At 39.2% G+C, this 11,991-nt stretch overlaps 1 protein-coding gene across 1 annotated transcript; it reads left to right on the top strand.

Annotated features, from left to right (window-relative positions):
- The first annotated feature begins 439 nt into the window (after window positions 1-439).
- Window positions 440-11,897, top strand: LOC107699393 (ankyrin repeat domain-containing protein 24-like). Its single transcript, XM_016500631.1, has 19 exons — window positions 440-491; window positions 585-655; window positions 860-966; window positions 1,560-1,735; window positions 2,455-2,477; window positions 3,231-3,314; window positions 4,390-4,518; window positions 4,679-4,798; window positions 5,533-5,683; window positions 5,791-5,933; window positions 7,089-7,255; window positions 8,039-8,219; window positions 8,251-8,641; window positions 8,730-9,067; window positions 9,666-9,899; window positions 10,008-10,184; window positions 10,657-10,812; window positions 11,327-11,392; window positions 11,474-11,897. Exons 1-19 carry the CDS (start codon window positions 440-442, stop codon window positions 11,543-11,545), a joined length of 2,838 nt encoding a protein of 945 aa, XP_016356117.1. The 3' UTR covers window positions 11,546-11,897.
- The last annotated feature ends 94 nt before the right edge of the window (window positions 11,898-11,991 follow it).

Raw genomic sequence — 11,991 nt, 5'->3', positions numbered from 1 at the left:
AAAAAGTAGCCACGCTGCTGGTGAAGAAAGGTCTCTGCCCGTCCAAATTGGACGCGGAGGGCAAATCAGCGTGAGTGGACCTTTGATTTCAACTTATGATGTAGTCTTGTCAAAAATATCGTACATTTATATAATTACTTTATAAAAAATATAACAACACATGAACAATGCAAGAAATTGCTGAACTCACAGGTTCCATCTTTGTGCGTCTCGAGGTCGGTTGGACTGTCTGGAGGTCATCCTCTCTCATGGGGTGGACATCAATGTAACAGACGGCACTGGTAAGATTTAGTGTACTAGTAATGGATGTACTTAAAGGTCTCAAAGAGATTCATTCAGGTAGGAGTCATGAATTATTGTCCCAGAGTCCTAGAAAGAGCTGATGCTGATTTGATGTTGATGTTGAGGTATAGTTCAAATGTTCATTCTGTAGGAGAGGATGCCTGTCGATGCCACGGACACTTTTGGGAGGACGTCCTTACACCATGCTGGTAATAAAAACTCTTCCAATATTCAAATGTTTGAACATTGCATTTGTACGCTGTTGTTGGTTTAGATGTTATTCTGCCTTTGTCTTTGTGCAGCTGTAAGTGGCTGCTTGTCCTGCACTGAGATTCTATGGGATTTTAAAGCCAACCTTGATGTTCAAGATGGAGTAAGTTCATTTGAACAAAACACAAAGTAAAAAGAGGATTTATTTTGTACATTTGGCAGAAGATTTTATCTGGAGTGACAATCAGGATACACTTTTTATTAGTAAGCATGTATCCACTGGGACACTAAGAAGTATCCTCCCAATATTGTGCACAGCAAGTTGAAAATTTAGTTCTAAAAGGTTTAACTTACTGTTTTCTCTTAGGATGGGTTAACTCCATTGATCCTGGGCGCCCAGATGAGCAGAGTCGAACTTTGTGCCTTCCTTTTGGAACGAGGAGCCAATCCTAATATACAGGACAGCCAGGGCAGGTTAGATATGCTTTAAACAGCTTGTGTACAAAATAAGAGCTTTATTTGATTATTATTCTTATTTTACAAATTGGAAAATACTGGATGGTTTAAATCATTGTTGTTATTGTGAACTAAAACTATTAAAAATCATTTTCATTAATTGAAATAAAGCTGCAATAAGATATTCATAATGAAAAAAAAAAAACTTAAATGAAAATTAGAAATGTTGCGTTGGCAGCGAACTGAAATAAAATAATCTGAAGTTGAAAATGACTAAAACTAAAAAATCTATTAAAGCTATAGAAATATTTAGGGGAGAAAAACAAAACCTATAAAAATTGCAAAAGTAAATTAAAAATAAAAATATAATTTTTTTATTTGTTTCTATTCCTACAGTTGAAATTAGGAAATTATCATTTATTTATTTATTTATTTGTTTTCTAGTCCTACAGTTGAAATTTGGAAAATTATCTTTTTTTTTTTACTTTTTTTTTTCTAGTCCTACAGTTGAAATTTGGAAATTATCATGTTATTTTATACAGAAAATAAATATATATACTTCGATTTCATGTATTGGACATTTGAGTTCAAACTCATGTGTTTCAAGGCAGATCAGCATTGATGTTGGCCTGTGAGAGTGACAGTATGGAGACTGTAGAGGTGTTACTGAAGGGTGGAGCTAACCCACACCTAACTGATGCCCTGGGGCACAACTCCGCCCACTACAGCATCACCGCCGGCAACCACAACATCACCCAGTTTCTGCAGAACATAGGCATTTCCACAGGTAACCACACACACATCTAGCCCTCACCTTTAAATCCTTCGAGAGAGAGGGACCATCTGGTGCTTAGTGGTTCTCTGATGTTTGGCCCCCATTTTCATTTGGATACACTCGTAATCTGAGAGGAGAGACTAAAAAGCAGATGTTACGTTGGGTCAGGAGATGAAAACAGAGAAGTTTGCTAACTCAAGTTACAAAGGACGATTGGAAACATATGTCGCACTGACTTGGAAATGGATCCCAGTGTTAATAAAGGGCCCCCGTGGTCGTACAACCTGACAGATTGATAAATGTGCTGCCTGCCTGCTTTCATGTTGCCTCTTTTTTAATGCAACAGTGAGCTTGTGGTGGAACGGGAAGATTACCCTTACCAAAAAGTAGTATACTTCAAGTTGGAACACAAGCATAGCTCAGATATATTTAGACTTTTTCTAATTAGGCTATAAGTCAAGTATACTAAAATGTCATTTTAAGTATATTTCTGAGAAGTACATAAAGCCCATTTCTGAGAAGTACATAAAAAGTAGACTAAAAGTATACTTTCCTATTTTTTAGTTTAAAAGAAGTATACTAATAGCACACTTGAATAAACTTCTTTTTCGTAAGGGTATGTATAGTTATGTGTTTGAACATGGCTTGCAGAGTGTTTTTAGAGTGATAGTGTGTGTGTGAGTCTCACCGCACTGCTGTCTGTTTCTTATTTCTGTCCCATGCATTCCCAGCTGCTGAGGGTTCGAGTGAGGAGGTAATTGTCAAAAGAAACGGCCTCTCCCAACACTTTATCACATGCATACAAATAACTAAACCATAGAAAATCCTCAAGGACGTTCAGGGATGCATTATGATACTCTAAAATACAAATGTTTCACAAATATAGTCAATTTTGTTCCTCAGCTAAGTAGGGTAACTGCAGTATCCAGACAGCTTGATTTAAAGGTGAAGTGTCCCATTTTTGCACCCCTAGTGGAAACATGTGGAATTGCGAAGTTGCGGTCACATTTACTGTTCTTCAGCTAATTTTCATAGGCAAAATAGTAATTTTGTTAGGAATTCCATTGCAATTGTGAATTCTGCATAAGAGCAAACAATTTTCCCACACAGATTTCACAACAGGTAGAACAAATATGTTGTGCTGACCAACAGAAAGCTGATTGGTTTGAGAGTGACTTCTGTATGAGTGGTGCTTTATGTATCTATTGTACAATGTACACTATTGACAATAAACATTTGAGCTTTTTGCCTGCAAAATTTTGCCTGAATTCCGCCAATGTGACCACATCTTTACATATAGTTGTTTCTGTATGTTGGGAAAGGAAAAAGTATTTAAACATGAAAAAAATGGCGCACTTCCTCTTTAACATCACAAAAGTATGCACCTCACCTTTAAGAAGTCATATTAGTAGTTCGAGGACAGAAGCGTATGTTACAAATCTAACACTGCTGCTGCTGCTTTGCTTTGCTTTCTAACCTGTCCATCCTGAAACTCCGCCCACACCAGCAGGCTCCTCCTCCCAATCCCCCATCTAGTGGAACCACACCCCGCAAAAGGAAAGCCCCTCCTCCTCCTAAGTCTCCTGCTCAGGTACAATGGGATTCATGAATCCCATGAAACATTATAAAAAGAAAAGCATTTAAAAAAATTAATTGTCTTAAAGAGACAGTCCAACCAAAAAATGTATGAATTCTGTCATCATTTACTCACCTTCATATCGTTCCAAAACTGTCTTTTTTTCCATGGAACACAAAATTAGATATTTTAATAAATGATCATGCTAGTCTATTGAAAAAGGACAAATAAATACCATAAAAGTATGACAGAGTTTCCATTTTGCACAAAGTATTCCTTGAAATGTATGGCACTGGGTCTTATTCACTAATAATTGTATGTATCATTCATATTTATGCACACTTGAGAATGTCTTAAAATTTTTTTGGTTAATTCTCAACACATTCGCAATGCAGATTAAATTGTTCTTTACCTTGTTCTAATGTTAATGAATTTGGAATATTCTAAATGAATATTCTAAATAAAACACACCAAAACCATCTCCATATAAGGGCTTTCGTGAAAATTTGAAAGCTATTGATGAATCATGATTTTTGAAAATGTTTGTATGCAGATTTCACACAAATTAATGCATACGTAGGGCCCTATGAAATCTGTTTTATTTTTTACCAAATTCAGTTTTTATTTTTTCCTAAATTCTATTTTTCTATTTTTAATTGTTCTGTATTCCGCATTAATGATAAAATTTTAGTTTTTAAAAAACATGTCTAATTAATTGAAATCATGAAACTTGAATGTAACAACAATTTATTAAGTTTAACAAAAATTTCATTTTCAGGCCCCTATGAAATCAGTTTTATTTTACCCCAAATTCAGAGTTTTTCTTTTTAATTCAACTTCATATTTAAATAGCAGAATCACAGACACCAGTCCACATCGAGATTTGATCAAGTGTATAGCCCTTTTTCATTTATTCATCCGAAATTAGCAAAATTCTGCGTTATACTGTAAATTCCATTTTTATGACTGGATTCTCTCCATGTTTTCCACATCACGGAAATCATAGGGCCCTAGTATCATACACATGGTTACTGAATGACACCCATTGTTACAGTAAAATATGCATGGCTTATGCTTAATAATTCTGCAGGGCCCGCCTCCTTCCTCAGATGCCTCAAGCACACCACCTCCCCCTGTCCCCACCCAATCACCTGACTCACAGAGCCCCGCCCTGCCTTCTCCCGCTCCCAGGACCCAACTTCTCCCATCTGAGAACCTTGTGAGTGACAATAAACCTTTTGCTTTTAACTAATTGTAACCGCAATTTGCCCAACATAACCCATAGTCAGCAGTGACAGTACATTATAATAACGTAAACATTTAGTAATTTGAAATAATCACATACACTATTTCTACGTTGCAATGTGTGTTTGTGTCAGGTGGAGGATGAGGAGGTCTTTGAAGAGATCCGTAAGCTCAGGCTGGAGAGAGGTCGCCTGCTGCAGAAAATCAAGGTTTTGGAGCAGCAGCAGAGCAGCGCCTCCACTGCCCTGGAGGAGGTACTGCACGTCTTTAACTATAAATAATCAACTTAATGGCAATTTCCACTGAAAAGGAAGAAAATGGGGTTTAAAAGTCAAATTTCAGTGAAAGTAGTACTTCTGATTGTGCCAAATTTAGGAGTCCAAAAAAAGTTCTGAGTGGCGTTTAGATGAATATGTAAATGTGTGCTGCACTTTTTCCTCTCAATAACAGAAAAACCACACAACAACGAGCATTTTCTTTTGGAATTATGTCACCAGTTTGTTCTTCATTTTCACTTAAAGTATATCAGGGCTTTAAAGATACAGTTCACCCAAAAATAAAAATGTGTCATCATTTACTCACCCTCATGTTGTTCCAAACCTATATAAGTTTATTTCTTCTGCTGTAGACAACATTTGTTCTTCTGCTGTAGACAATATTCTTATTTCTCAAAATTATTTCTTCTGCTGTAGACAGTATTTTAAAGAATGTTGGTAACCAAAATATTTTATGGTAGACATTGATATCCATACAATTTTTTTTTTCATATTATGGAAGTCAGTGACTACCAGCAAATGTTGGTTTACCAACATTATTCAAAATATCTTCTTTTGTGTTTAACAAAAGAAAGAAACTAATACAGGTTTAGGACAACTTGTGTGTGAGTAAATTATGACAGAATTTTCATTTTGAAGGGATCTGTCCCTTTAAATGTATGTGATTTTGTCATAATATAGCGGTTATCACTAAATATCAGAATGTTCTGCAGCTAAACAGTCTGAGAGAGCGTCTGAGCGAGGTTGAGGCAGAGCGTGACAGACTGCTGGCCGAGCTGGAGGAGTTGAGAGCGGCTCAGGTGAGCGGTGTGACCTGTGACTCTGAAGACACGGAGGACTCCGATGACATGTTGGACTTCCCAGGTGAGCCGAGAACACTTCCTGTCACAAAAGTAAGTGGAAGAGCTGGAAAAAGCCCTGGAGCAAATTAAGTGGACATTAATGAACATTTTCTGTTTATGTCATATCAGGAGCAGAGAAGTTACTATCTAAGCAATCACGAGGTCTGGATGCTGAGGACGCCTCTCAAGAGAATCCTGCCATGGTGGAGCAGCTTCGCAGAAAAGTGGAGGAACTGACCTCCCAGAATGCAGACCTGGTTCTCAAAGTGCAGGTGGAGTTTCTCTCCTTTAATCACACACATGCAGAACGCCAACAAAGCACTAAATCACAGGCATTCACACACACATACAGATCGCAGACCTCATTGTCTGTGTTTAGATGTGTTTTCAGCAGCTTCTTAAAGGTTGTTCAGATGAGCAAGATAAATATGCACTAACCACATACTGCACCTGACCTGCTTCTTAAAGCCTCGCATCTGCTTTAGAGATTTAAAGATGGGAACACACAACACATGCACTAGTTCTACCTGATGCTGTAAGCTCAGATTTTTTTCTTTTTTTTGCATATTTTACATTAACATATATGTTGAATTACACTGGACGTTTTTTATTTAGTATTTTTTGCATTCTCAGTGGTAATTCTCATCAGTGTAATTTTTACATTGAAAATAAATCCTTAACTTGTATTTTTTTGTATTCTCACTGCAATTTTTACATCGAAAAAATATAATTACTTCATTAGAAGAATGAGATTTTTTGCATTACATTAATGAGAATTGAGATAAAAATGTGCTTAATTGTAACAAAAATAATGTAAAATGGCTTTATTTTCGTGAGAACAAAATTTAAAAAATAAACTTAAGAAAATACATATTCATTTGTTTTGGTTTTGGGGTGAAATGTGACCTCAACATGTTCTTTCGACTGATTTCTTGTTATTCAAATTAAACCCAATTATAATCATATGTTTCATGGTCTAAATATGCAGAGTGCTTATTTATATATCTAAAGCACAGCTGACATTATAATAGCACTAATCAGATCAGTGTGGTGCTGTATTCTTGTAAAAATAGCATGGCATGTATGCAAAGCACTAATATGGCATTCCACTTACAAAGCCCTGGTGGAAAATGTTTGGGGAACATGTGTGGCAAACTTGTGCTAATGAGCTTAGTAGAAAGTGTTTGTAGCAAATTTACCACTTACACACATTTGACATAAATCAGCAATGTTTTGGGAAGGTCCTCCGAAACTGGGTTCTATTTCATTGAAGTCCAGGGTTAAACAAACAGATCAAAGAACTCTATGAGGATAATGGCTGAGGCAACATATGGCAACTCATGTGCTGTCTGTAAAAGCGAAAACCAATAAATACCTTTGTTATTGCAATATTTGAAAAAAAATATCCAATGCGTTATGGTCTGCAGATGCTGGAGATGTTTGAGAAGGATGACACGGATATGCAGAGCTCGGGCCCAGATTTTGTTCCCACGGCTCAGTATGAATCTCTGAGGAGAGAGTTTGAGGAACTACAGGAGAAATACTCCAGAGCCCAGGCTTCAACTGAAGCCTCAAGCATCGCAGAGGATCCTGGGTAATGTGGTTAAAATGAGATCAGACTGATATTTTGTTAATCTTTTCCTTGATATGATTCAGAATGTTTCAGATTCAGGTCATTAACTAATAGCACATACTGTATATGTCTCCTGTATCTATACATTTGGTGTATTTTCATCCAGAAAACAAGTTTTTGCTTATTGTCAATGTTATTAATATGCTCCTTGTTTCTTTATTGGTTGTTATCGACCTTATTTTTTATTTAAAAGTGGGCACGGGCATATTTTACATTTCCAAAAAAGTTTGTTATGCTGCTTGATATTTCAAACTTATGATATATTGGGAAATTGCTGAATTTAAATGCTAATTTTACAAAATATTTACTCAAAATTAACAAAAAATATTTGAAAAATATTTAACCATTGATAGAGAATGTTGTTGGTAGATATTGGATATTTGGCTTTGTGACAATGTATCAAAACATGAACGCCAAAGATCAATATTTTATTATAAAAATTGCAAATATGAAAACCTGATTAACCTTTTGGTTCTGAATAATAAAATCAATTGCTTTTTTATATCAATACAGTTTTTATGACAGTGTTGGTCAGTCTGTCTGCTTGATATTCTGCCTTTGAAATAAAATGTAAGAAAATCACAATAAAATTGCAATAATATCGTATCATGGCTTAATTCTCACCCCTATTGACAAGGAAGTTATTGGAGCTGGAACTGGAACTTACCTAACCCAAACTAGTATCAATCCCTCATGCACTTACGAATCCTGTCAAGTAATTTAAATGTTTGCTTTCCTTCTTAGATCAGAGGAAAAAGATCAAAAAGTTCTAGAGGAACAGCTGGCTCAAGCCCAGGCCGAGTTAGAGGAACTCAAAGAACAGATGCGTCTGGGGGTCTATTCGGTGGAGGAAGCAGGAGCGAAGCCAGAAGGGGGCTCCGAGTCCCCTGAGGAAGGGGCAAATCTGGAGAACCAGCAGCTGAGAGCAAGGGTGCAGGAGCTGGAGGTGGAGCTAGCTAGCAAAAAGAGAAAAAGGGAAAGAGGGAGAGGAGGAGAACGAGACAGTTGTGAGCCTTAAAAAGCGGGTGGAAGAGCTGGAAAAAGCCCTGGAGCAAAGCAAGACGTCAGGGCACGAGGAGGGCGAGGGAATGCCGGTGAACGGGTTGCAGGCACGGGTGGAAGAACTTGAGCGGGCGTTGAAGGAGAGTGTCCCTCGAGGCCAGTTTGAGGAGGTTCGAGTCACTTTGGGTCTTCAGTTTAACCAGCTAGATCGAGAACGAGCTGAAGTGGCTACTCGACTCAACCAGGCCTTGCTGGAGCTGGAAAGGCTCCGCCCCTCATCCCACACTGGCAAAGATGAGGACGACGAGGATCCGTCCGAGAGCTCAGAGGTTTCTATTGCATCTGGTGAGTGCACCTGTTGTCCCTCTGAGACTCTCCGAAATAACCATTTGATTCCTGCCTTTAAATATAACTTCAATTTTAAACCAATCAGAGCACTCCCTGCACCTGTCACCAGGCGGACGGACCTTGGAGGCGATACAGGAGGAGCTGGAAGTTGCAAGGCAAGAGGCAGCACAAGCTCTGGACAGCCTGTGTGCCGAGAGAGAAAGTCGGGCTCAGGATGCACTACAGCTGAGAGATGCAGTACCACTTGTAAAACACCAGGAGGTGCTGTCTGCAGTAGCCCAGCAGCTGGCGCAAACAGAGAAAGAGCTGCAAGCAGAGAGGACACTGCGTGAGAAAGCGCAAACCGAGCTCGCCAGACTGGAATCCGAGCTGCAGGCTGTACAAAAAGACTCAGTTAGCAAGAAATACCATGATAAAGTCAAGGTAAGTTACATAAGATGCTAAAATGTAGCATTGTCCAATTTGCGAATGAATTGTTCTTTGGGATATTTGTGAATCCGTGAAGTTGACCAATAAAATCAGCTGTGGGGTGGGAATTTCGCCCATGTAATACATGTTAACACTGCAGAAATGCTTTTTTTTCCCCTCTATGCATAAAACAGGGGTATCCAAGCCTTTTCCTGGACTGTCCTGCAGAGTTTAGCTCCAACCATAATTAAAAGTGAAAGGGCACCCGGGGAGCAGTTGGGGGTTCAGTGCCTTGCTCAAGGGTCTTACCTCAGTCGTGGTATTTAGTGTGGAAAAGGGTGCTGGTTATTCAGTCCTCCCACCGACAATTCCTGCTGGACATGAGACTCAAACCTGCAACCTTTGGGTTACAAGTCCGACTCGCTAACCATTAGGCCACAGCTGTCCCCTACACACCTGAACCAGCTAATCATTGTCTTCAGGCTTGCTAGAAACGTCCAGACAGGTGAGTTGTGGCAAGTTGGAGTTAAACGCTGCAGGACTTTGGCCCTCCAGGAATAGGTTTGGACACCTCTGGACTGTGGTTTCTGAGCTTGATTCTTCCTCACTGCAGGAAGAGCTAGAGCGCTCTCTAGAGGAGAGTCAGCAGAGTGCAAGAGCAGCGCAGGAGTCTCTGAGTGACAAAGAGACGGAACTGAAAGAGCTGCGATCTCAGAAAGCTTTAGAACAGGGACTGGTGTCCAAAGAAGACCATGAGGCCCAGAGACTCTCCCTACAGACTGAGATCAACACCCTGATGGCCCAGTTAGCCGATCTAGCACGCAAGCACGAGAAGACCTGCACTGAGGTGTGTTGTCCTTGATGTTGTTAATGACAGTTTCCACGCCACCTATTTGCACATATCTTAAAAACAAGCCAAGTTTTATTTAAAAAAAAAAAAGGTCCCCCTCTGCAGGTGTTCCAGGTGCAGCGGGAGGCTTTATTTAATAAGAGCGAACGTCAGGTGGCTGAATCCAAGCTGGAGACCGTTAAAAAGCAGCAGGCGGATCTTCAGGCCGAGTCCACCCACATCCACCAGCTGCGCCAGGACATCCAGAACTCACAGGGGCTCATCAAGGAGAAAGACCGCAAGGTGTGAGGGAAAAAAAGTTGGGCTGCATCCGAATATTCCTACTTCCATACTTTACAAACTGTAGTATGTCCGAATTCACAATATTCATAAAACAGTAGGCAATAAGTACCTGGATGTCCTCCAGTGCGACTCTGAAGTGCATATCTAATGGACACTTGAGTTGTGAATAGAATGCAGCAGTCGGGTTCTGAAAGTAAATTCATTGTTAATCGATGCATTATATGCATTTGTTGAAGTCATCATTTCGCATTATTTCAAAATATGCAAAATGTTCAATATTGGAATTAGTGGTGAAAAACTACATTACCCATAATTCTGGAAAAAACTCCACCAATCAGAGAATCACATCAAGTAAATTGCATCGAAATAACACTTTAGCGCCTCTCCATTCCCATGGATCACCATGAATGATGCAAAAATCCATTATATGGAGATGTGATTCTTTTTCAGCTTTCTTACCGTCTCCCTGCAGATCACAGAGTTGTCTAAGGAGGTTTTTCGTCTGAAGGAGGCTCTGGGGGCTTTGACACCTCCGCTGGGACGTTCCCCTTCGCCACCGTCCTCAGGGATACCTGGACAACAGCTGGCACTGCAGAACCGTGTGACCGCATTAACACAGCAACTCCAGGTGAACATATTCCTCCTCGCTTTATCAGCCTTATTGATAAATACACGCTTAAAAATAAAGGTTCTTTATGGGCATTGATGGTTCCATGCGGAAGCTTTAAGATCCATGGAACCTTGCACAAAAGGTTCTTTATAGTGGAAAAAGATTCTTCATATTTTTAGAATGTTCTTCACATGAAGAAACTAACATTTCTTGTAAGAGCTATTCAAGGTAAGGTTCTTTGGGGAACCAAAAAAAGTTCTTCTGTGGCATTGCTGTGAAGACCACCTTTTGGAACCTTCATTTTTAAGAGTGTAGAAGAACCATTTTTGATTCCCTAAAGAATCTTTCAGTGACATTTTAATGATCTCAACAACCTTTTTCCACTGTAGAGAACCTTTTGTGGAATGGAAAGATTCCATGGATGAAGGTTCTTCAGGGAACCACCAACGCCAATAAAGAACCTTTATTTTTAAGTGTATACATTTAAATGAATAACACATATCTAAAGTCTTTCCTTTCATCTTGTGCTTAGGACTGGGAGCGCAAACACAAGGCTGTTGTTTCAATATATCGTTCTCATCTATTAGCTGCTGTACAGGTGAGAATCGTAAACCCAACCGTACATCTACAGGAACGTCTTATATTACACTTATCTATGTGACTGTTTTTGACTCAACAGGGCCGGATGGATGAAGAAGTTCAGGCGCTTTTGCTTCAAATCCTCTGTATATCACAGAAAGGTCAAAATTAGTGCTTTGTAACTGACAGCAATACAAAGAATTCAAGTGACTGATAAACATACCCTTGAACCGAAGCATATCACCACTGTGTACCGCCAATGAGAGGCATTGAAACTGTGAAGGAGAAGATATAGTTTTGGAACATGACAGAGATGATTATATTTCCTGTATGTGACAATTTATGAGGGACAACACAGATACTTTTTGTACCACATTTCAATAAACACTGAGAAATGCTGCTGACGTGCCTTTCTTTGCAACTCTGCAGTTAGGCCTCTCACAGTACTGTATGTCAAAATTTACTTTGTGGTAAAGAAGAACGTTATGATTAATTTCCGTGGTGCTAAAAAGATGTGTAGCACACCACAGGTAATCTGTCTATTTCAAACTCGGCTGGTATACAGGACTCGCGCCTACACATATTCTCACACCACAAACAGCTGAGCACGTCTGTTAG

This window comes from Sinocyclocheilus anshuiensis, unplaced genomic scaffold (assembly GCF_001515605.1).
Source record: "Sinocyclocheilus anshuiensis isolate Anshui unplaced genomic scaffold, SAMN03320099.WGS_v1.1 scaffold766, whole genome shotgun sequence".
In the NCBI taxonomy this organism is placed as follows: domain Eukaryota; kingdom Metazoa; phylum Chordata; class Actinopteri; order Cypriniformes; family Cyprinidae; genus Sinocyclocheilus; species Sinocyclocheilus anshuiensis.
The sequence above is the reverse complement of the archived record's forward strand: the minus strand, read 5'-3'. Positions and strand labels throughout refer to the sequence as shown.

What these genes read in the sequence shown, in the direction of transcription:
- LOC107699393 (XM_016500631.1), top strand. Translation starts at nt 440, where the DNA reads ATGCCTGTCGATGCCACGGACACTTTTGGGAGGACGTCCTTACACCAT. An exon ending in GAACATAGGCATTTCCACAG is followed by an intron (nt 1,736 to 2,454) that starts GTAACCACACAC and finishes ATGCATTCCCAG; the next exon opens with CTGCTGAGGGTTCGAGTGAG. An exon ending in CCTCCACTGCCCTGGAGGAG is followed by an intron (nt 4,799 to 5,532) that starts GTACTGCACGTC and finishes AATGTTCTGCAG; the next exon opens with CTAAACAGTCTGAGAGAGCG.